Source organism: Neofelis nebulosa, chromosome 10 (genome assembly GCF_028018385.1).
Source record: "Neofelis nebulosa isolate mNeoNeb1 chromosome 10, mNeoNeb1.pri, whole genome shotgun sequence".
Taxonomy (NCBI): Eukaryota; Metazoa; Chordata; class Mammalia; order Carnivora; family Felidae; genus Neofelis; species Neofelis nebulosa.
The window spans coordinates 100,174,817-100,200,837 of record NC_080791.1 but is presented as its reverse complement, the minus strand read 5'-3'; the positions used below and the strand labels follow the sequence as shown (position 1 = coordinate 100,200,837).

The 26,021-nt window shown below is 40.4% G+C and overlaps 1 protein-coding gene across 2 annotated transcripts; it reads right to left on the bottom strand.

Annotated features, from left to right (window-relative positions):
• Window positions 1–6,041: 6,041 nt before the first annotated feature.
• On the bottom strand, window positions 6,042–15,856 carry LOC131487841 (olfactory receptor 4B1). Of its 2 annotated transcripts, XM_058688988.1 has the most exons (3): window positions 13,879–15,856; window positions 10,690–10,730; window positions 6,043–10,082 (listed from the first exon to the last, which is right to left on the bottom strand). In XM_058688988.1, exon 3 carries the CDS (start codon window positions 7,956–7,958, stop codon window positions 7,023–7,025), a length of 936 nt encoding a protein of 311 aa, XP_058544971.1. In that variant the 5' UTR covers window positions 7,959–10,082; window positions 10,690–10,730; window positions 13,879–15,856; the 3' UTR covers window positions 6,043–7,022. The 2 variants fall into 2 exon arrangements, with proteins under 2 accessions (XP_058544972.1, XP_058544971.1); XM_058688989.1 differs by lacking the exons at window positions 10,690–10,730; window positions 13,879–15,856 and having other exon boundaries at window positions 6,042–7,987; window positions 8,881–10,497.
• Window positions 15,857–26,021: the final 10,165 nt, after the last annotated feature.

Below are 26,021 nucleotides of genomic sequence, written 5' to 3'. Positions count from 1 at the left end.
CAGGGTCCTGGGGCCCAGGAGCAACCTTGCCCCTGATCTGGAGAAATAGCCACAAGTTTGCAGCAGAAGTGTGTGGACCCGTGACATCCAATGTGGTAGCCACCAGCAACATGGAGCTATTTAAATTTAAGCCAGTTAAAATTAAATAGAATTAAAAATTCAATTCTTCAGGATGTTATGCATACTCAAATACTAATTACCCACATGGCTAGGGACTACCATATATCAGCAGAGATATAGAATACTTCCATCATCACAGAAAATTCTATTGGCAATGCTGATCCAGACCACAGCAGTTTCAGAAAACAGAATGTTTTTTTAATGTTTGTTTATTTATTTTGAGAGGGGGGAGGGGCAGAGAGAAAGGGGAAGAGAGAGAATCCCGAGCAAGTTCCACACTGTCAACACAGAGCCCAATGCAGGGCTCGATCCCACAAACCGTGGGATCATGACCTGAGCAGAAATCAAGAGTAAGACACTTAACCAACTGAGCCACCCAGGCACCCCCAGAAAACAGAATGTTCACCTCCATGTAGGCAGAAATATCTCCATCTGATATATCGCTGTATATCCCTCACACTTAGAACAATGCACAGCACATAGTACATGCTCATTAAATCTTACTGAATAAGTTATTAAGTAAACCTAATAGGCCTGAAATAGGTGAATGATTAAGTAAACTATGGTACAATCAGACTGTTGATATTATCAAGCCATTATAAACAACTTTTGTGAAAACTTTTAATTGCTCAGGAAATTGGTATGTAATATACTGCCTGAGAATATGCTATTACATCCATTCTCCCCTTTCTCTTTAAGTCTTTAATTTCTGGTTAGTTAACATACAGTGTAGTATTACGTACAATGTAGTGATTCAACACTTCCATACAATAGCTGGTTCTCATCACGAGTGCACTCTTTAATCCCCATCACCGATTTAACCCATCCCCCGCCCCCCTCCATTCTGGTAACCATCAGATTGTTCTTAATAGTAGAGTCTGTTCCTTGGTTTGCTTCTCTCTTTTTTTTCCCCCTTTGCTCATTTGTTTTGTTTCTTAAATTCTGCATATGAGTGAAATGATATGGTATCTGTCTTCCTCTGATTGACTTATTTTGCTTAGTGTAATACTCTCTAGCTCCATCCATGTTGTTGCAAATGGCAAGATTTCATTCTTTCTTATGGGTGAGTAATATTCCGTTGTATATACAGAACACATCTTCCTTATCTATTCACTAGTTAATGGGCCCATGGGCTGTTTCCAAACTCATCTCCTTAGAAACATAACAGAACCCTGATCTTAGCTAAACATAATTCCACCTAGAATAAAAGATTACAGTTTCTGGTCTCCCTTGCAATTAAGGATAACCATGTGATTAATTTCAATCAAATAAGATGAGAGCAAAATCGCCTTGTGGCACTTTTGGATAATCTTCTAAATTAGAAAGTGATTAACTTATCTTTCCTTTTTCCCATTTCCTGCCTCCTGGGATATAGAGGAAATGCTAAGAGTGGCATTGTCCAATAGGCATCCATTAGCCACATGTAGTTTTTTAAATTAAACTATTAAGTATTAATTAAACTATAGTTTAGTTATAAACTATAGTTATTAATTAAACTAAGTATTAAAACTTAAAAATTTTTAAATTTTAGTCCCTTGGTCTCACAAGCCCATTTCACTGCTCAACAGCCACTCCCAATTTGTTCAGCACAGACACAGAACATCTCCGGTGTGGCATAAAGTCTGCCTGGACAGCAGTGGTATAGAGCTCTAGCAGCCCTTTGAGGTCTTGAGGTTGAAGCTGGGTGCTGAAGACAGCACAGTCTGGAATTCTGATAATATGTCAGGCTTCCACAGCCATACTGGACTTTCACCCTCTGTACTTTTGTACTTCCGTTTCATTGACATTTTTTTTCTGCTACATACAAACCTATACCTAAAAAGATTAAATAATAAATGAGGAAAGACTTCAAAATTCTATATACAGAGAAGCTTGTGACACTAATTTTTCTTTTGACTTCCAGTGGCATGACAAATAGTTCTCCATCCCCTCACTTTACATCTGAAAGTGTCCTCAGGTCAAAATGAGTCTCTTGTAGACAGCAAATAGATGGGTCTTGTTTTTTTATCCATTCTGATATCCTATGTCTTTTGGTTGGCGCATTTAGTCCATTTACATTCAGTGTTATTATTGAAAGATATGGGTTTAGAGTCATTGTGATGTCCGTAGGTTTCATGCTTGTAGCGATGTCTCTGGTACTTTGTCTCACAGGATCCCCCTTAGGATCTCTTGTAGGGCTGGTTTAGTGGTGACAAATTCCTTCAGTTTTTGTTTGTTTGGGAAGATGTTTTTCTCTCCTTCTATTCTAAATGACAGACTTGCTGGATAAAGGATTCTTGGCTGCATATTTTTTTTTCTGTTCATCACATTGAAGATCTCCTGCCATTCCTTTCTGGCCTGCCAAGTTTCAGTAGAGAGATCGGTCACGAGTCTTATAGGTCTCCCTTTATATGTTAGAGCACGTTTATCCCTAGCTGCTTTCAGAATTTTCTCTGTATCCTTGTATTTTGCCAGTTTCACTATGATATGTCATGCAGAAGATCGATTCAAGTTACGTCTGAAGGGAATTCTCTGTGCCTCTAGGATTTCAATGCCTTTTTCCTTCCCCAGATCAGGGAACTTCTCAGCTATTATTTCTTCAAGTACACCTTCGCACCTTTCCCTCTCCCTTCCTCCTCTGGAATACCAATTATGCATAGATTATTTCTCTTTAGTGCATCACTTAGTTCTCTAATTTTCCCCTCATACTCCTGGATTTTTTAATCTTTTTTCTCAGCTTCTTCTTTTTCCATAATTTTATCTTCTAGTTCACCTATTCTCTCCTCTGCCTCTTCAGTGCAAGCTGTGGTTGTCTCCATTTTATTTTGCAGCTCATTAATAGCATTTTTTAGCTCCTCCTGGCTGTTCCTTAGTCCCTTGATCTCTGCAGCAATAGATTTTATGCTGTCCTTTATACTGTTTTCAAGCCCAGCGATTAATTTCATGACTATTATTCTAAATTCACTTTCTGTTATATTGTTTAAATCGTTTTTGGTCAGTTCGTTAGCTGTCATTATTTCCTGGACGTTTTTTTGAGGGAAATTCTTCCGTTTCGTCATTTTGGATAGTCCCTGGAGTGGTGCGGCACTTCCCCTGTGCTGTCTTGAATAACTTGTGTTGGTGAGCGGGGCCGCAGTCAGACCTGATGTCCGCCCCCAGCCCACCGCTGGGGCCACAGTCAGACTGGTGTGTGCCTTCTCTTCCCCTCTCCTAGGGGCAGGATTCACTGTGGGGTGGCGTGGCCCGTCTGGGCTACTTGCACACTGCCAGGCTTGTGGTGCTGGGGATCTGGCGTATCAGCTGGGGTGGATCGCAAGGTGCACAGGGGTGGGAGGGACAGGCTCAGCTCGCTTTTCCTTCAGAGATCCGCTTCGGGAGGGGCCCCTCTTCCGTGGACCTCTCGTCTACGCTTGGCTCCGGAGAATCCATTCTGCTAGTCTTCTGGCGATTTTCTGGGTTATTTAGGCAGGTGTGGGTGGAATCTAAGTGAGCCGCAGGATGTGGTGAGCTCAGCATCCTCCTACCCCGCCATCTTCCCAGAAGCCCCCCTGTTTTTTTTTTTCTAATTTTTCTTTAATGAGATGATTTTATATTTATTCTCTGAAAAATACATGTTTCAATGCTCAGAATCAACAATTGAGAACTAACTACATGGTCTCCAGGGCTAAGTGGCATAATTAGACTGACACTTCTGTGAACTGAGAAGTTGTTTTTAACATTTCACAACATTCTCTGGCTCTTAAACAATGGGGGAAAAATGTATTCCTTTAATTCCTGTGTTTTTCCAGTGAGACCAGAACAAAGCAAGTAATTAACTCTCAATAGACCCACCAAGTCTCAAGCCTCACTAGGGTAAGGGAATCCTTGAGAATTTTGACAATTCAGTTACTATAGATGTTTTCTGCCCCTGCAGTATTCAATGACTCAGAGTTTGTTGATGATGTTCTTTTTCAAAGCTCTCAGTGAAGAACCCAAACATGCACATTGAGTAAGTGGCTCCTATCACAGCCTGCATCCTAACACCCCAACCTCTGCAATACAAGTTCAGTTCCGGACCGTATGCTTTAAAATATACATTAACAAAGTACAAGCACATTCAGCATAAAAGACAATGGGGAGGCTACGATATGGTCTATTCCTTTTTTTTTTTTTTAATTGAAATATAGTTGACCTACAATACAGTCAACATCTATTTAACAAACATTTATTGAGCACCTACAATGTGCCAGGTACTGTGCTAGGCTTTCAAAGCAACTAAGTGACAGAGAATGTTTAGCCCAAAGAAGTCTCAAAACCAAAGAACTGAATTGCCTTTAAACTTTTTGGTATGCAATCGAGGCATATTCTGAGTAGCTCAAAAGGACAAAAAGAAGACCTACATGTGGACAGACATGTAATTACCAACAGCAACAATAACAACGATGATGGCTAATATTTATTGGGTCCATGGTACAACTCTATACCCTGTTATTTTCTAAAAGCTTTATGTATGTTATTGTATTTAATATTCAGAATAATCTTATGAAGTGCATGCTAGTATTAATCTTATTTTAATTATGCAAAAACACATGTTTAGAGAAATGAAGTAGTTAGATCTTGGGTTGTGGCTGAGAGGCAACTGAAACATCCTACTGAATTTCAGAGCCTGAGCCCTTAAAATTTTAACAGGCAGAGATGTGCTCTTCACCATGAAAGTGATCAGAAAGAATCAGTGAGAATTGATATACAAAGGACAGTACATGGGCATCAAGGGTTAATTCAAAAAGCACCAGCTACATGCATTCACCCAGCCACAAAGGGTGAACAGTCTTGCCCCTGAAAGAAACATGTATAAAATAATTACAATCAGAATAAGGGCAATGATAAATATAACCTTGGACAGGAGACATGAATCCAACTCAAGGAGGAGGGAAGTCAGAGAAGGCCTCATAAGTGAGATGACTTTAACCCACAGCATAAAAGGATGTATACGATTTTGCCATATAGAAAAGGCTGGTAAAGTTATTCTGGGCAGAAGTATTTTCTCAGGGTTTAGTGATGGTCATCTATGACCATGATTACTGGAGAAGTGGGGAAGATTTCCTGCTGCCTTGAAAACCACTATTCACCTACATGTTCAGTCAGCACCTAAGGAGAAAGAGAGAAGCCTCTAAGGCCCAGAGCACATCTGCAATGCTTCATCCCTCTGCAAGGAAACTGCCTGAATTACTTCATCTGATCCTCAAGGAGAGGTGGAAGGACAGAGCGCAAATGCAAAGCCAGTCTTTGTAATTCCAAAGCCAAAGGGGCAAATTTTATTATAACCTCTAAATTGTCCACAATGATATGAGTCGGTTGGGTGAGGTGGAGTTTGGAGAGGTGAAAGAATCTACGAGGTCACCAAAATGAGGAAGGAGTACATGACAATGAAGCTACTGTTGGCCAACACAATAACCCTCTCCACAAAAGTGTCAGTGCAGGCAAGCCTGGATAATAGCTGGAGACCACAGGAGTCATGGCCAGTCACATCAGGATGACAATAACAGAGACATAGACTGTCTCATCCTACTTCACCAAGAAACACTAATAGGCATGATAAGAAACGGATTTGGCATGGTCACCTAGAATAAAGGACAGAAGTCTGGAGTAGAAACATGCATGGGTAGTATTTCCCTTCCTTTCATTCTTCAAGTTAGGCCTAATAAGAATTTTCTACATTCTGGGGGTGCCTGGGTGGCTCAGTCAGTTAACCATTCAACTCTTGATTTTGGCTTAGGTCATGATCTCACAGTCTTGAGGGCGTGGAGCCTGCTTGGGATTCTCTCTCCCCCTCTCCCTCTGCCCCCACCATGCTCACATTTCCTCTCTAAAAAATACATATATATTAAATAAAAATAAATTTTAAAAAATAAAAAATAAAAAATTTCCTACATTCTGTATTTACATTTGGATAAGGCTAACAGTGATCTTTTCGTTAAAATGTTTGACTTGATCTTTCCCTATTGCTATCTAGAACCTATGCCCTTTTGATATATTTTTTTTAACTCATGGATACTGGACATTGTGAAAAGGCCTGTGGAGACTGAAGACCTACCTTTTGTACCAACATGTCACAAGAATCGAAATGGCCCCAGGGACTTTTTCGGTACTTGTAATCAGACAGTCCATGGTACAAGACACCAAGAACCAATCAGAAAATAGAAAAATTCATGGACACAATTTTCTTTTTTTTTTATGTTTATTTATTTTTGAGAGACAGAGCGTGAGCAGGGGAGGGACAGAGAGAGAGGGAGACACAGAACCCAAAGCAGGCTCCAGGCTCGGAGCTGTCAGCACAGAGCCCCACATGGGGCTCCAACCCACAAAATTCAAGACCATGATCTGAGCCGAAGTCAGGCACTTAACCGACTGAGCCACCCAGGTGCCCCCAAAAACAATTTTCAAAGATACATTTCTCCACAGTGGAAGAGAAGATTATATTGGCACTCTCCTCAAATATCCCATGATAATTCCTCTGTTTGGTTCTCCTTCTTAATGAAATATAAGCTCTTGTCATTAGGAGACTGAACACAGAAGGGAGAAGGAAGGGAGGGAGGAAGGGAGGGAGGGAAGAAGGGAGGGAAGGAGAGAGGAAGTATGTCATAGAAGTACTTTAACTTACAAAACATCTGTCAAAATATTCTCCTTTGCATTTGCCATTTAGTTTGAGTCTCAATGTTACCCAATCTCATGATATTCTTGGATATCATAGAGGCAATCTGATCTCTTCCCTTGGAACATTATACCAAGATACAAGCAAGTGTTTGGTTACTAAGGAGAATCACAGCAACAGTAACATTAAGTCCTTACATTTGTTTTTGCCATTCCTGAATGTCCCACTGAAATCAAAATTCATTTCAAAAACAAAGAATAATTAGATGTTTTTCTTTATCACTTTCCCATTTTTATTCCATCCCTAAGTTCTTTTTGCCCCACAACCTCCTCATGGCAATTTTCACCTCTGCATTCCTGAGTGTGTAGATGATGGGGTTCAGCATGGGGGTGACAACTGTGTAGAACACGGCCACCAGTTTGTCCTCAGTGAAGGTGGAGGAGGGTCGCATGTAGAGGAAGATGGCAGGTCCAAAGAACAAGACGACCACTGTGATGTGAGAGGCACAGGTGGAGAGGGCTTTGCGCCTCCCCTCTGCAGAATGGCTCCTCAGGTTGACAAGGATGATAATATAGGAGGACACCAAAATGAGGAAGGAGCACAGAGCAATTAAGCCACTGTTGGCCAACACAATAACCCCCTCCACAAAGGTGTCAGTGCAGGCAAGCTTGAATAATGGCTGAAGATCACAGAAGTAGTGGTCAATCACATTGGGACCACAGAAGGGTAACTGGACGGTGATGAGAATCTGTATAATGGAGTGGAAAAAGCCCCCAAGCCAGGAGCCAGCCACCAGTACATGACATAGTTGGCGGCTCATAATGTTCATATACTGAAGAGGCTTGCAGATGGCCACATAGCGGTCACAGGCCATCACCACAAGCAAAAGGATCTCAGTGACCCCAAAGAAGTGGAAGAAGAATATCTGAGCCACACAGCCCTCCAGAGAGATGGTTTTAATCTTGGCAAGTAAGTCTGTGATGAATTTAGGGACAACAGTAGAGGAGTAAGCGATCTCCACCAGGGACAAGTAGCTAAGGAAGAAGTACATGGGGGAACGCAGACTCTTACTGACATTGACTGTCAGAACAATGAGACCATTGCCCACCACTGTGGCCAGGTACACAGGAAGAAACACCACAAAGCACGCTCTCTGAACCTCTGGATCCTGAAACAGGCCAGTGAAAATTAATTCAGTCACATTATTTGTAATGGCCATGGACTCCATCTGGAGAAAATGTATCTCAGAGAAGAGCCCTGTGACAAAACAAACACATCATAACAACAATCCTTCATGTTTATTTAGCACTTGCCTGTTAATAGGGCCCTTTTGCACATATTATCTTTTTGGTTTATTTTACTTATTTGTTAATATCACAAACGTTTATCCATTCACTGCCCAACAGTCCACTCTATACAAGACACCATGCAATCTATCTTGCAAAAAAACTCCATGATCTCCTTATCACAAGGGAGAAAACCAAAGCTCAAAGGGGTTGGGAATTAGCGAAGCCTCCCAGTAAGAAGTGGATCCAGAACAAGAACCAGATCATTTTATTCCAACTGGTATGTTATTTCAAGTATACCACACTGGAAATAATAATCAACATTTTCAGCATTAATAAGTATCCATATTACCAACAATTCTCCCATTCTTAACATTTCTCATCATGCCTTTGCATGAGAAATTCTCAAGTAAACGTCTCGTGAATCCCTGGTTTCCTCCATTTACTTCCCAGAAATGCCAATTTCATTCATAGTTCTCCCTTTCTAAAGAATATCTTCAATATTTTCCTTACACGAATTATCTAAGTTTCTGGATTCTCTCAGGTCCTATGGTTTTGCTCAATCCCACATCTTCATGAATTTTTACAAACATTTCGAGAAAATTTTGATACCTGGGGTCCAAGTGGACATCTGGAAGTTGTTGAGAATATAGGTCAGTATCAAACAACAGTTCGAATGTAATATATGGGGATGCACCAGTTTGCTTGTTTCTGTCTTTCAGTTTTCCCACCATTGGTATTTTTTGTCAGCAGGAGGTGAGGATTTATTTTAATTCAGTTCTTTAACCAAATGTTTTATTAAGTACCTACCCTGTGCCCAGGCAATTTGGGACATACAAGAGAAGAACAAAAGATGGCTCTCACCTTCAGGAAGCTTGTAACTACATGCGATTCAGCAGCACGTTCATGACACGAGGCAGAGGAATCTCTCAAAGATTTTCTCTGCTTTTGAAATTGGGTTGAAGGTGTCAAATCACTATGTTGTACACCTGAAACTGATGTAACGTTGTGTGTCAGCTATACCTCAGTTTAAAAAAAAAAAAAAAAAAAAGTAAGACTACCCTGAAGTATTTCTTATTCCTTTTATTTTTTTCTTCTTTCACTTGGGCTCCCACACTGAAATAAATTAAATACCTCCCTCATCACTAATCTTTCTCATAGTAAAAACTAGAAGATATACAGAAGGTGAAAATACACTGAGAGAATCCTCGGTGAGTCACCTGGCTAACACTGGAGAAGAAACGGGGGATTGCGTGGCATGAAAGAAGGGCACTGAAGAAGAACAACTGAACAGGAGAGGCGAAGCAAGGGGAGGTTCCCTTTCTGTTCCAGAGGAAGGGAAACAAGGAAACACCAAAAACAACCCACAGACTCAGGGAGCCTGGGTGGCTCAGTCAGTTAAGCGACGGACTCTGGATATCAGCTCAAGTCATGATCTCGCTGTCATGAGATCGAGCCCCTTGTGGGGCTCCATCCTGGGTGGGGCCTGCTTGGGATTCTCTGTCTCCCTCCCTCTCTGCTCCTCCCCTCTGTGTGTGCTTTCTCTCTCAAAATAAATAAACTTTAAAAATCTTAAACAAAAACAATCCAGCCTCTGGTGGCCGGAGGAAACCTCAAGCATGTGGTGACCTGATTTCACCATTGTCACTGTCATTGTCACCCCGACAGCCACAGCAGCAGATACTGTTGTCCTTTAATCAGTAGCTACTACGTGCTGGACTGTGATAACCATTGTCCCCTCAATTAATTCTTCCTGTACCACTTTGAGGTCGCTAATTGATAGGTGAGTCAATTGTGACTCAGAGAGGTTAAGTAGCCTGCCCAAATACAGCTTGTGAATGACTGAGCCAAGGCTGAAACCCAGGCCTTTCTAGAAAGGGAGAGAGGACCACCACTCCTCAGCCAGATGAGAAAGTGGTTGGCCACTCCAGCACCTTACAGAAATGACATCAAAACCCATGGTTGATATAAAACTTGTCCAAATCCATTTATTATGCCTTCCCTGTGAATAGCAGGAACATGGCAGGCAACTGCGAGTTATCGGGAACATTTCAATGCCACCATCTCTGGAATAAGAGAGACGAAGAAGCTATGTGGGACACTGAGCAGAGTGTGAGACCTGGGAATGTCCCCTCCTCCTCTGCCCCTCATGGCACGGCTTTAGTCAGGGGTTAGAGCTGCAACTGGTGACTCTGACCTGTGGAGTGGGTATCTCCCAGCAGGCGCGCTCTGACAGACCCCTCTTCTCAGGGGGTCTTACAGCAGCACCGTCATTCTGCTCAGCCCTCAGACTTGAATCTTTGCAGTCACCTCTGACTCCTGCCTCTCCTGCTTTTCCCACATTTACACACTCTCCACAACCCACTGATTTCACCAATTTCCTCCTCCATCTTCCTGAAGTCTCGGTCTTCAGGCAGGATAGAAGCCCATGTGAGGATCACCGCAGCTCCTCCATGCACCGACCGTCTCCAGGTGTCACAGGTCTTTCCCCCCCCACCCCACCTCCCGCCACCTCCCGCCAGCCTGCATGCTGAAGTCAGCATTCTCCCTGAGTCCCTGTGCTCGGATCACTCAGACACCACCCTGTTGCCTGGATACAGGCCTCAACTCCTCCACTGACTTTTAGAAGCTCTAAAGTATTTCCCCATGCCCTTTTAAGCCAACTTCACTCACCTCTAAATACATATTCTTGCTCTACTTAGAAGTCCCCTCACCTTCACAAAACAGATGAACATAAGGGAAGGGAAACAAAAATAATACAAAAACAGGGAGGGGGCAAAACAGAAGAGACTCATAAATATGCAGAACAAACTGAGGGTTTCTGGAGGGGTTGTGGGAGAAGGATGGGCTAAGTGGGCCAGGGGCACTAAGGAATCTACTCCTGAAATCATTGTTGCACTACATGCTAACTAATTTGGATGTAAATTTAAAAAAATAAAAAATAAAACAAGTTTAAAAAATTAATTAATTAATTTTTTTAAAAAGTCCCCTCACCTTCTCATGAAGGCAAGCTGATAACCACCACAGGAGCATCTTACTTTTCACATTACACGCCATGCCTGCCCCTCCACCTCCCGATCCAAGTCCCACCCACTCTACAGTGTCCGCTGCCTAGGAAGCCACCCCGGTCACTTCCACAATTGTGCGTTCGTCTCAGCTCTCGACTCTGGAAATGAGTTTAAGCAATCTGTCTGTTCAGTGCAATGAGGCATGTGGCACCGAGTTCATAGCAAGCCCTCAATAAACATAAGCTATCTTTATTATTGTTGTTACACTTCTAAATGCAAATCTGAACACATCATGCAGTGACCTGAAATCTATCAATGGTCCCCCTGCCTACAAGGCTAAGTCCAGTAGTATTTGCATGGCATGTACGAACTGGAGCCCGTTCTCTAGTTTCCCTGCTGCCACTGCTCCCGGAGCCCGCTTTCCAGCTAGTCGGAAATAGACATCTTTCTCCCAAACTTGCTCTTTGCACGCATGCTCTTTACATTTTGTGTGGCATGCACACCTCAGCTTTCTGTTTACTCTCGTTTTATTTTTTTTTTAAGATTTCATTTTCAAGTAATCTCTACAATCTCTACTTGGCATTGAGTTGGGGCTTGAACCCAACCATGCTCCAATGACTGAGCCAACCAGGCGCCCCAAGGTTATTCTTGTTTTAATGCTCAGATCAAAACCACTCATCATTCCCCTCTAGCCAACACTTCTGTTTGTTTGTTTGTTTGTTTGTTTGTTTGTTTGTTTGTTTTTTACATCTTTCTGCTGGAATATTTACCAATTTTTATCATAATTACTGTTTCAGTATCTGTTTCCCTTAATAAGCGGAGCTTGTTCATGTCTGAATCTTCAGAACTAAATACACAGTAAGTACTCAGTAAATGTTCACGGAGTTGAATTTAAAAATGAAGAGATTCTCAAGGCACCTGGGTGGTTCAGTCAGTTAAGCATCCAACTCAATCTCAGCTCAGGTCTTGATCTCAGGGTGGTGAGATCAAGCCCCACGCTGGGTTCTGCACTGGGCATGAAGCATACTTTAAAAAAAAAAAAAAAAGGAAGAAGGAAAAGAAGAAGAAGAAATTCTCTACCACCTACAGTTAGAACCATACAATTTATTACATTTGATTTTTATAGAGACTTTTATAGCTTATTGTGGTTTCATGTTGCCTATTTTTGTCTTCAGTTTATTACTCCTCAAACCCACACGGCACCTAAGTGTCAACCTTACAGATGGTGCTCACTATATATGTAGAGTTTTGATTGGTAAGTTGATTAACCAGTAGAATTGATAAGAAAGAGTAGGTTATTTAATGCCGTCTACATTTTCCTTTCAGTCTATCTTGACCTCATACAACACAGGTGTGACTCTTTTTCATCAAACATATATAGTTGTGAATAATGTAGATCATTTCTATTTTGGAAACAGACATTTACATTTTACTGCACAAGATCAAAGACACACATATCACAACTTTGCTATTAAAATATTACTGGGGCACCTGGGTGGCTCAGTCGGTTAAGCATCTGACTTCAGCTCAGGTCCTGATCTCACAGTTCATGAGTTCGAGGCCCACATCAGGCTCTGTGTGGACATCCCAGAGCCTGGAGCTTGCTTCAGATACTGTGTCTCCCCCTCTCTCTGCCCCTTCCCTGCTCACACTCTGTCTCTGTCTCTCAACAATAAATAAATGTTAAAAAAATTTTTTTAAGTTATTACTTCTACCTCATAGATTATTTTCCATGAATTACGTTCCATAGAAGGCATTAGTTGCTCTTTGTTTTATGCAGTGTTGCTTGACATGAATTGCCCAATTCTCACTTAAGAGACCAAATCTCTGACACACTCCTGTACATATAACATCTGAGTCTATACGTTGAGAAGATTACCATTTAGGACCACATGATATATATTTTAAAATACAAACAAAAAATTCATTAGGGAAATGTAAGACAATTGTATCAGATGAGCTCATGGCATCATTGTGAAGCACGGAAGTGATGAATCACAGGTCAGAAGTGACCCTCCTTATCAGTGGAGGGAACATTTCCAGGTTCACGGACCTCTAAGGGACTGGAGAAAACAAAACGAGAACACCTGCTGAGCCGCCCTTCTCTCTCCTCAGGGGCTGGTCTCAGGTAGGGATTGTGGGAACAAGCACTGCAGGTGGCTGCCGATGCTGAGCTCGATCACATCATGTGTCTCTGGGAACAGATTTTTTTATTTTCTTGGAATAGGGTAACAATTCATATCTGACATGGTTGTTGCAAGAGGGCTGCCTGGCAAACAGAAAGCTCTCAATAAGTAATAGCTATTATCAGCTCACCCTTCCTGGTATTTATTTACATTTCTCTCTGCTTTCTCATTCCCCTTGCCTGAAAGAAAGACAGTTAGTCGGCAACAAATTACCTCCTCCAGCACTTCCCCAGATAAAACCCTCACCCTAGGATCACGGATTAGAAGGTAACCCATGGATTACATGTAAACCTAGGTAGGTAAATGATGTTCTAGACCCTAACTAGGTACAACTTTATCCTCCCAAATACAGTCTGAATGACGAGGACAAAATAACAAGTGATAGAGAGCCTGGAAGACCTACTGCAATGAACTCAAAGTCACATCACAAGGGCCTCCTTCCCACAACTCACTCTAGAGCCCAAGTGGTACTTGATGGAATCCCAGAATGTGAACGTCAAGGAGAACTTTAGGGCACATTCTGTTCAGCCCCCTCCTTTATACAGGGGCAGAAACTGAGGCTCGGGGAGGAAAAGTGACTCATTCTACATCACACTGTGATCTGGAACCTATCAAAGTCTCCACATTCAGTCAACCTGAGACATCCTCCTGGGTATGGCATTACCTACCTTGTTTGAGTAATGTTCAGTTTTACAGCAAAGACTTGAACATAAAGGTTCTCCTCCTTAGAATCAGGAGCAATTTCTCCATCTGTTGCAAGAGCCCATCACTCAAAGGGATGTCACTCAAAGGGCTGAGGAGACTGACGCGGTGTGCCCTGGAACACAGGAAGCTCTCTTCACAACAAAACTGTTCCACAGGTTCCTTCCTCCACATCGGAGGCCCCCAGTGGGCTGAGCCACTTCATCACAGCTAAGACATTAGGCACAACTGAGGAAACTTCAGAGCTGAAAGGCAATTTAAAGACCATGAATCCCATCTTCTTAGTTGACAGATGAGGCAGCGAAGAGCCAGAGAGTTTAACTGACTTCTGAGTCACTCAGCTAGTGACTGGTCAAGTTGCTGAGGCACTATTTCCATGACAATGAATTCCCTTCTAGTGACTTTGATTTTGTGATTGTGATTGCCAATTAACAGTGCCAATCTTGCTTCCACACAACAAAATTCCACGGGTTCTATGATCTTTTAGAAAATGAACAGCCTGTGGTGATGCAGGTAAATCACAAAGGGAAGGATTCAGGGAATCATCCCCATAGTCGGTCTTTAGATCATCTATTTAGAAACTATAAACTAGAAAAAAAAACAGGTACAGAAAAGAGCTAGCCAATGAGTTTTAGGTTCTATTTTTTAGTTTAGAAAACCCACTCACACTCACTAGAAGACCAAAGACTGGTTTTCAATATTGAGATGCTTAAACTATTTAAAATAAATTGAGCCTCACAGTGTGATCAAGAGCCACATTCCCCATGGAATTTATTGTCTCTAGTGTAAAACTTTACCAAAAATTTGTGAGCTAGGAAAAGGTTCAAGATGTTTTTCAATTAATTCAGCTGGAGAACTTTGAGAAGTTATAAACACCGAGCAATTATGCTCTGAGAGAGGAAAGCTAAAGACATAACAAACATTTAAGTATATGAAAATAAAATGCTGAATTAGAAATATAAAATCTAAGAACAAAAAAAAAGTTTTTAAAATGAGGAAGGGGTGAAATGAGAGTTGATTAAACTCAAGAAAAAAGAAAAGCCAAAAAACTTGTGTCAGCAATGAAAATTAAAGTACCAAAGGGAGAATATTCAAATTAAAATATAATAAACAGCTTGAAAGTAAATCAGACAATCAAAGGAAATAAAATGACATTTAAAAGGGCAAAAAGAAAGAGGTGGAAATAGAAGTTAGACCAAGGAGACCTAATATAATTGATGTCCTTAAAAAAAATCAAAACAATAGGATAGTGCCAATATTTAAAACTATAATCCAAAAAATATTTCATCAATTTAAAAATACCTAAATCTTGAGGCACCTGGGTGACTCAGTCAGTTAAGCATCTGACTCTTGACTGCAGCTCAGCTCATGATCTCACAGTTTGTGGGTTTGAGTCCCACAGCAGGCTCTATGCTGACAGTGCTTGGGATTCTCTCTCTCCCTCTTTCTCTGCCACTCCCCTGCTCACATGCTCTCTCTCCTCTCTTTCAAAATAAACAAATAAACTTAAAAAAAAATCCTGAATCCACACATTTAAAAGATCCACTGGGTACCAGGAAAGATTAACACAGAACAACCAACCCTGATATGTATTCTAATAAAACTATTAGACATTAAAGGTAAAGAAAGGGGGCACCTGGGTGGCTCAGTCAATTGAGTGTCCGACTTCAGCTCAGGTCATGATCTCGCAGTCCATGAGTTCAACCCCTACGTCAGGCTTTGTGCCTGGAGCCTGTTTCAGATTCTGTGTCTCCCTCTCTCTCTGACCCTCCCCTATTCATGCTCTGCCTCTCTCTGTCTCAAAAAATAAATAAACGTTAAAAAAAATTTTTAAAAGAAAGAAATCTTCAGGAACTCTAGGCAAAATTATAAAATAACTTACAAAAACAGAAGAATTCTTGTGGCATGCAAATTCCCAAAAACACTATAAAGCAAGGCAACTGTGTAGCAGCATTTTCAAGAATGTTAAGAAAGTATAAACTGGGGCGCCTGGGTGGCGCAGCCGGTTAAGCGTCCGACTTCAGCCAGGTCACGATCTCGCGGTCCGTGAGTTCGAGCCCCGCGTCAGGCTCTGGGCTGATGGCTCGGAGCCTGGAGCCTGTTTCCGATTCTGGGTCTCCCTCTCTCTCTGCCCCTCCCCCGTTCATGCTCTCTCTCTCTCTCTCTGTCCCAAAAATAAATAAAAAACGTTGAAAAAAAAAATTAAAAAAAAAAAGAAAGTATAAACTAGAATATTATTCCTAGCCAAGCTGTCCTTTAATAAACTAAAGTTTTGATCATATAGTAACTCAGTAAATACTGTATGTACATAAGCACCCTTTCTGAAAAATCTACTACATAAGGAGTTTCATCCAACCAAAAGGTGACTGAGAAAACTTCAATAGAAGGACAGTCAGGGGGCGTCTGGGTGGCTCAGTGGGTTAAAGCATCGACTTCAGTTCAGATCATAACCTCAAAGTTCGTGGGTTCGAGCCTTGTATCAGTCTCTGTGCTGACAGCTCAGAGCCTGGAGCCTACTTCAGATTCTGTGTTTCCCTCTCTCTCTGACCCTCCCCCACTTGTGCTGTGTCTCTGTCTCTCAAAAATAAGTAAATGTTTAAAAAAAAGGACAGAAGGTTCTGTTAGGTGTTTCTTTTTCATGTAGTTTCAAGACTTTGTTGTTAGATGCAAATACTATTAGGATTATTATGTCTTTTTGGCAAATTGATCCATCTGTCACCTCTTTATCTCTGGTAATATTCCTTGTACTAAAGTCTACTTTGATATCAATAGAGTTGCTCTAGCTTTCATTGATTAGTGCATTTATTATATATCTTGTTCCATTTTACTCCTAATCTATGTATGTCTTCACATTTAAATAATGCCTTACAGGGCGCCTGGGTGGCGCAGTCGGTTAAGCGTCCGACTTCAGCCAGGTCACGATCTCGCGGTCCGTGAGTTCGAGCCCCGCGTCAGGCTCCGGGCTGATGGCTCGGAGCCTGGAGCCTGTTTCCGATTCTGCGTCTCCCTCTCTCTCTGCCCCTCTCCCGTTCATGCTCTGTCTCTCTCTGTCCCAAAAATAAATAAAAAACGTTGAGAAAAAAAAAAATTTAAATAATGCCTTACAGGTAGGATAAATTTGGGCTTGGTATTTTATATAATTTGAATATTTTTAAATTAGTGTTTAGATAATTTACATTTAAGTATTGATTGGTTTGACTTCTTTTTTTAAATTTTTTTAAGTTTATTTATTTATTTTGAGAGACAGAGGGAGTACAGCTGGGGAGGGGCAGAGAAAAGGAGAGACAGACTCTTTTTTTTTTTTTTTAATGTTTATTCATTTTTGAGACAGGGAGAGACAGAGCATGAACAAGGGAGGGTCAGAGAGAGGGAGACACAGAACACGAAGCAGGCTCCAGGCTCTGAGCTGTCAGCACAGAGCCCGAAGCGGGGCTAGAACTCACAGACCGCAAGATCATGACCTGAGCCGAAGTTGGCCGCCCAACCGACTGAGCCACCCAGGCGCCCCAGGAGAGACAGACTCTTAAGCAGCCTCCACACCATCAGCATAGAGCCCAATGTGGGGCTCAAACTCACAAACTGTGAGATCATGACCTAAGCTGAGATTCAGTCAGACGCTTAACCGACTGCACCACCCAGGCGCCTGCCCCTTGGTTTGATTCAATCCAAACACCTTTCCAATTCTTTACGTTCCATTGTTTTTGTTCCCTTTTTCCTCATTCTCTGCCTAATTTTGAATTAGTTTATTTTTTATTATTCCATTTTACCTCACTATAGATTTGTACTTCTTTTTAAAATATTTTAGTATATACATATATACATATTTTAGTATATACATATATACATATATGTATATATAATAATAGAGACTATATTATATAACATATTATATCTTCCATTCATCATCTACCTTGAAATACTTTTATGCAACTTCATAAGAGTCTAAGAACCAAAAAACAGTATACTTCCAATTCCTGCCTCCCACTTCTTATGATGTTTTCATATAATTTACTTCTACATATATTACAAACCCAGAATGTATTGCTACTACTTTTGCTTTAAAAATCACTTATTAGGGCATCTGGATGACTCAGTCAGTTAAGTGATCAACGTTGATTCAGGTCATGATCTGATGGTTTTGTGAGTTCGAGCCCTGTGTCGGGCTCTGTACACTGACTGTGTGGAGCCCGGGATTCATTCTCTCTCTCTCTCTCTCTCTCTCTCTCTCTCTCTCTCTCTCTCTGCCCCTCCCCTGCTCACACTCTCTCTGTCTCTCTCAAAATAAAATTGTTTTAAATTTTTAAATAACTTATTTTGGTGTGCTGGGTGGCTCAAGCATCTGACTCTAGATTTCGGTTCAGGTTATGATCTCATGGTTCATGGGATTGAGCCCCACACTGTCAGTGCAGAGCCTACTTGGGATTCTCTCTCTCCCTCTCTCTCTGCCCCTCCCCTGCTTGTGCCTGCATGCATTCTTTCTCTCTCTCAAAATAAATAAACTTGAAAAAATAAAAAAATAAAAATCACTGATTTTAAGAGCAAATAAAATAAGAAAAACATACTCCTTTATATTTACCCTTTAACCATTCTGAAGTGCTTCACTTCTGTGTATATATCCAACTTTCAATCAAATATAATATTCTTATCTGCCTAAAAAACTAATATTCTTGTAGTGCAGGTCTTCTAGTATGAATTCAGTTTTGGATTGGCAATAAAAATCTTTTTTTTTTACTTCCATTTTGAAAAATATTTTCATTTGTATAAAATTATGAGTTGACAGAGGTTTTTCTCCAAATAGTTAAAGACACCACTCTATTAAAGATGTTACTCTATTGTCTCCTATCATATATAGTTCCTGATGAGAAGTCTGCTGTAATTCATATCTTCTTTTTTGTATTTCTTCTTTCCACGGTATGCCTTCAAGATTTTCTCATTGCCTTTTATTTTCAGCAGATGGAATATGATGTGTCAGCATAGGGTTTTTTCATTTCTTTTGTTGTTGTTGTTTTTCCTGCTCAACTTTTCCAAGACTTTTAGATCTATAGTTTGACATATTTCATAATTTTTGGAAATTCTCAGTCACTGTTTCTTCAAATATTTCTTTTGCCCCATTTTCTCTTTAGGATTCTAGTTATGCCAATGTTAATTTTTTTATATTGTCCTAGAGATCCTGCATACTCTGTACTTGGGGGGGACGGGTTCCTGCTCTTTTTTTCTGCTTATGTTTCAGTTTGGTAATTTATAGTAACCTATTTTTTTTTTTTAATGTTTATTTATTTTTGAGAGAGAGAGGGAGAGAGCATAAATAGGGGAGCCGCAGAGAGAGAGGGAGACACAGAATCTGAAGCAGGCTCCAGGCTCTGAGCTTGTCAGCACAGAGCCCAAAGTAGGGTTTGAACTCACAAACCATGAGATCATGGCCTGAGCCAAAGTCAGGCACTCAACTGACTGAGCCACCCAGGCTCCCCTATTTTAACCTATCTTTAAGGTCACTATTCTTTTCTTTGCTGTGGCAAGTCTACTGATCAGCTCACCTAAAGCATTTATCATTTGTTACCGTGTTTTTATGGCAGCAGAATTTCGACTTACATCTTTGGTGGGTCTAGTTTGGCAGACTTATTGCCCTACCCACAGGCAGAACAGACCTTAAATCATATCGGCATAGGATCTGGGTCCAGGCCTCTCTCCTGTGCCTCCTCAAGGATAGAATATTCTTTTCTTTTATGCTTCACCCTGCCCTAGTGGATCTTCACATGAACCCCGGGGGCAGGAAGGTTCTTCCCCCAAGACCTAAGGCTCTTGTTCTGTAAGAGAGAAAGGTCTGAGTGAGGCTTTATGCTTTTCCCACAGTGGCAGCTGCTATCCTCAAACAAGCTTGTATCACCAATATAGATTTCCTCAATCTACTGCCTTGTCCTCAGTGTTTCTCATGAGCATTCAGTGAAGGCCCCTACAGAGAATATCATACGAGTGTGCTTCATTGAACTCCATTGTGTCTGTGGCATTCTGTAGTCTCATGCTAGCCTACATTTCTTACCCACTTACATGGCTCTTGACATTTCTTCCTTCAGTGCTCCCCAGTGAAACAGTGCTGTGTTTCATCTCTGCTTGGCGGGGTTTATATTTCAGGATATTTAGTTGTTCTAAAACTTCAACTCTTTAATACATTCCCCCAAAAGTTATGAATTCATAATTTATCTAGATTTTTCCCGTTCACAGGCTATAAACAACACCCTTTCCAGTTTTCCACATCCGAGGCAAAAAGTAGAAAATCTAAATAAATCTTCAAAATGTTTGTAAGACCCTAACACTGAAAATTAGAAAACATTTAGAAAGCATTTAGAAAAATTAACGAAGACCTAGATAAATTAAAGGATATACCACTTAACATTCAAGATCATTAAAGTGCCAAATACACCCAACTTTATAAATAGATTCATTGCAATCTCAAATAAAATCCCAGAAGATATTTTTGTGCTAATTCACAAGCACATTTTTAATGTACATGAAAATGCAAAAGGCCAAAGATATCTAACCTACCTTCAAATAATCAAAGTTGGTGGACTTCCACTACTGATGGCCAAGAATTATTACAAGATTACAGTTATAAAGACAGATATTGATGCAAATATAGACAAACGGACCAATAAGGCAGTGGCGGACAACCAGAGGCAGACATGCATATGTGGACATCTGGTTTATTACAAAGGTGCACAGAAGAGCCATGGATAAAAGACAAGCTTTATAATAAATGGTGTTAGTTCAGTTCAGTTAGATTTTCACATTAAAAATCTGTCTTGGCCCCTCTCTCACAGAATAGCCCAAAATTAATTCCAGATGGATTTTAGATCTAAATATGAAAAGTAAAACAATAAGGCATCTAGAAATTAATGGGAAATAATTTCATGAACTTGCAATAGGGAGGATTTCTTAAATGAAGACACAAAAAGTATTATCTTACTTCATGTGGGCTGCTATAACAAAATACCACAAACTGGGTAGGTTATAAACAACAGAAACTTATTTCTCACAGTTCTGGAGGCTACGAAATCTAAAACCAAGTCTCAGATTCAGTATCTAGTAAGAACTCACTTCCTGGTTCAGAGAAAGCATTTTTTTGTTGTCTTCGCGTGGCAAAAGGGATGAGTGGCTTTCTGGGGTCTCTTCCATGAGGGTACTGCCCACATGACCTCATCACCTCCTAATGCCATCACCTTGCGAATTAGGATTTCAACATATGAATCTTGGAAGACACAAACATTCAGTCCACAGCAACTATCATAATAGAAAATACCAATAAATTAGATTACATTAAATTAAGAACTTCTATTCATCAAAAAATATCATTTAAAGAGAAAAAGGAAGTTACAAAATTGGGAGGGGAGATGACAGAGATATAGAGATAGAGAAAGAAAGAGATGACAAGGGGCTTTAACCCAGATTACAAAAAAAATCCAGATTATATAAAATGAACCTCTACAAATAAAGATAGATAATCCAAAAATGGACCAAAAAACAGGCACTTAATATAAAAAACTATCCAACTATCACTAAAGTCATGAAAAAATGTTCAACCTTCTCAAAATTCAAATTTAAAACACACTAACATACACATAATTTACAATATATTTAACTTTTTGGCATTCAGGAACAGGCAATGGGATGCACTAGAGAAGGGCATGCACAGGTAGATTCTATTTATCCATAATGTTTAATACTTGGATTATATATTGGCTTACAGATATTTTATTCATTAAATTAATTGACAGTGAAGTATGAAGTCATATATTAAAAAATGGAGATAGTGAACCTCAAACAACAGTCATGATTATTTCATTTCAACTCAACTGAGGCTCTAAATATAAAATAAAAAATTTCTAAAAACTGTGAAATGTGTATAAAGTGCTTATCATAATGGAAGACACATATTAAGTGCTTAATCAATGGAATCCACTGTTGTTGGATTAAAGGATGAGTATCAGACAGGAAATCTAGGATGATCCACCTCCAGTGGCCATAAAAACAGGGGAATTCATTCTAAAAAGTCCTCTCCCAAGTGGGCCCCACACCTGGACGATGAAGTGGGTAAAGTTATTTGTATCTTTGGTAAGAACTTTCAACAGGGGAAGCCAATTGAAAGCTCATGGGAGCTCATAGCTTAAAACAGTGATGCAGAACACAGTATCCTCTGAGTATCATGGGGCTTTTCTTTCTCCTTCCCAAGCCATAGAATTCAGATATGAAAAAGCCTTTGCCTGAATTTACACCAAGCTGGAAGACAACGCTGGATGTCAGGAAGAGAGTAAGTTAACCTTCAGGATGGTCCCCAAAGTCACACGTTTCTATCATACTTCCTCCGTCCTTGTTGTTTACTGAACACCTGCCAAGAACTTAACGTAAACTTAGGTTTGCTTCAGGCTCCAAGACAAATAACTTTGCTTTATGACCCAGACAGAAATTTTAAGCAATAAATGGGAGACAGACTATTTTTTTCATATATGTTATGAAATACATATATGTTATTCGTATATGTTATGCACTGACCACAGAAATATGAGACTACTGGAATAGGAATGGTGTTTGGAGGGGTAACAGCTAGGTAGAGGATTCATAGGACTCAGAAGTAGGAAATGATGGGAAGGAAGAGTTTCATACTCTCCAGGTAAGTGTAATCATTTTTATCACCTTTCTTCTTTGCTTCATATTTCCCATATTAACAATGTACAGGATAAAAATGACAGTAATTAAAATTTCATAAGTACTTCTAATGGACCAGACACTATGCTAAGCTTTACATGCATTAGCTATTTTAATTCTCACACCAATTCTATGAAGCAGGAACTATTTATCCCTACTTTAGAGATGAGGACAATAAGTAAATAGCTAACCTTACTAGCAACACAGTTGGTATTGGCGTGCCCAGGGGTTGAAAATCCAGCTCTATCTGATAAGAGTTTGTGTTTTTAAGCAGTATTCTATGCTGGACAACAGCCAGACCATCTAGAAGGATTCATAAACTAGTAACTCTCATTTTCTTTCTCCCCCTCCCTCTCTTCCTCCTACAAAGTTTACTGAATACCTAACATATGTCCCTGGCCTAGGGTCAAGTTCTGAAAACCTATACAAATAGGAATGAACTCTGCATTTAAGTGACACACAGTCCATTGGGGGAGACACACAAGTAGTCTAAAAGACAGTGATTTTATTTTTTTTTATTTTTTTAATGTTTCTTTTTTTATTTTTGAAAGACAGCACAAGCAAGGGAGGGGCAGAGAGAGAAGGAACATGGAATTTGAAGCAAGCTCCAGGCTCTGAGCTGTCAGCACAGAGCCCGACATGGGGCTCGAACTCAACGAACCATGAGATCATGACCTGAGCCAAAGTCAGACGCTTAACCAACTGAGCCACCCAGGTGCCCCCAAAACAGTGATTTTAAATATTATGATAGAAAGAAACAGAGGACATCTGAAGGGGTCAGCAAATGCCTTTACTGCAGACTTTTAGAAAGCTACTACCTCTTTCAAGAAATGTCTGTGGACAAATGTTTTCGTGAGTCAGCATTTAGTCAAGGCACTGAAATTTAGCATTTGGTGAAGCCTAAACCCTCATCCATTTGCTTCTGTCCTTATCCTACTACAGGTTAAAAGATAGTGATGCATTCTAGGGGCACCTGGGTGGCTTGGTCAGTTAAGTAGCCAACTTCAGCTCAGGTCATGATCTCACAGTTCATGAGTTCGAGCCCCGAGTCGGGCTCTGTGCTGACAGCTCAGAGCCTGGAGCCTGCTTCAGATTCTGTGTCTCCCTCTCTCGCTGTTCCTCCCCTGCTCACACTCTGTCTCTCTCTCAAAAATAAATATAAAAAAAAATTTTTTTAAGGTAGTAATGCATTCCAGACTGTGGAATAATCTATGTCTAGGCCCAGCACCACATGGCAGGTGACAGTGGCAGGGGAGGGAAGGTGAGACAGAGGATCCTACTGAGTCCTAGACTCTGGCAGGAGAAATGGCAGAGTTTGAATATGCTTTTCCACAATCTGCACCATTTTCTGAGACTGTGCCTATGCTGTAGCAGAAACTACTGTTTGGTGGTAAGGCCTATGGGTCTTCCAAGAACATAGACATCAGGACTCCACTAATTTGTCAGAGTACTGGTGTCTATCTTGGTTAAGTTTTGTTTGGAGTTAATTAAAGTAACAATTCATATCCCAGAAATATTAAAATAATAAAGAAGATCCCAAAAGAATTATCAGTATTTTTAAAATAAATGCCAATGGAAATTGTACATTTATGACATAATGTAGCACAGACTAAGAGAATTTAACAAGGTTGAATCTGTGTTCCACCAATGACTAGCTACACGACTATAAATAAAGTTAGTTTACTTTTCTGGGTTTTATTCCTTTTGTGAATAATAGGAATAGTTCTACATACTTCATATAATTACAAGAAACAAATTAGATAGTACGATTAAGCACTTAGACCAGAGCCTAACCCCTAGTACAGCACTGTGTGATAGAAACACAATACAAGCCACATTGTCATTTTACATGTTTCGGTAGCCACATAAAAAAGCAAAACAAATAGGTGGAATTAATTTTAATAATATTTTGTTTAACGCATCTTATCCAAAATTTTATTACATGAAAATACTTTACATTGCTTTATGTTTTTTTAAATTTAAACTTAAACAAAATTGGAACATCGGTTTCTTAGTCACACCATCCACATCGCAGGTGCACAGCGGCCACAGTGAACTACCCTGGCCTATGGAGCACGCATGGTGAGCACTCAACTAAGCACTATAAAGGAGAGATGAGAACAAAACATGGCTCCAGCAGACCATGAATGGGTTGATAATCAGGCAACCACTGGTTATTTTGTTAGATGTGATCATGGCGTTTGTGCTCACATAAGAAAGCTCCTGAGATACAGATAATGAACCATGTAGAGGTTGAAATGGCATGACGACTGGGAATTGCATTAAGATACCTGGCAAACAAGTGAAAAAGAGGGATGGTTGATCCAAATGTAGTAAAACATGAATCATTTTTTGATCTGAGTGGTCAGTGTATGAGAGCTTATAATACAACTATCTCCATTTTGTGTACGTTTGAAATTTTTCATTATAAAATGTCTTAAGTACTGGCAACCTGGCTGGAAAATGAAAGGGCATAATTCCGTGAGTGCTTACTATATGCAGGGCTAGCTTTGGTATTGAAAATAATTCTCTGAAGTGGATAGTAGCATTTCTATTTGAAGGATGAAGAAAGTGAGGCTTAAATGGTCAAACTAACGAAAGGAACATTTGCATTCAGGCCGCACAAAAATAAAGACACACCTTGTCCCCACCTTCACACACCTTTTGGTTCAAAGGAAAACACAGATAATGAAACAAAGAAACTACATTCAGTGACAGTGATTCATTGTATTCAAAGGATCATCCCAGGGGCATCTGGGTGGCTCAGCTGGTTAAGCCGCTGACTTTGGCTCCGGTCCTGATCTCTCAGTCCATGAGTTCCAGCCTTGTATCAGGCTCCGCGCTGACACCTCAGAGCCTGGAGTCTGCTTTAAATTCTGTGTCTTTCTCTCTCTCTGCCCCTCTCCTGCTCATGTGTTCTCTCTCTCTCTCTCAAAAATAAACATTTTTTAATGTAAAAACAAGTAAGTAAATCCAACACAACACAACACAATGAAAGGATGACCCCAAACTCCATGACATGAGGCTAAAGCAGAGGAGACTCTGGTGTTTATGTAGAGGTTACACCAATGGCCAGAGAAACTGGGTCTCTATCACTGTTAAGTAACTTGCCCCAGAACTCACAGTTGGTTATTATTAAGATCTAAAAGATCTAAACCTACTCAAGAGTTATTTCCTCTCCATACTTTATAACAACTAATGTCAACTGGGATCTGAAGTCTTGAGGATCTTGCAGGTGGCAGTCCCTTTCTGTGAAGCCTCTATGCATTTTTCCTGACTTTCAGACATATAAGAAATGACAAAGAGTGAAGTCCTAGAATAATCTAAAATACAACAAAGCTAATCAGGCTATCAGGAATTTGGGAAGCCAAGGGGTCTCATAAAAAGGCTAGTTAGGGGGCTCCTTGGTGGC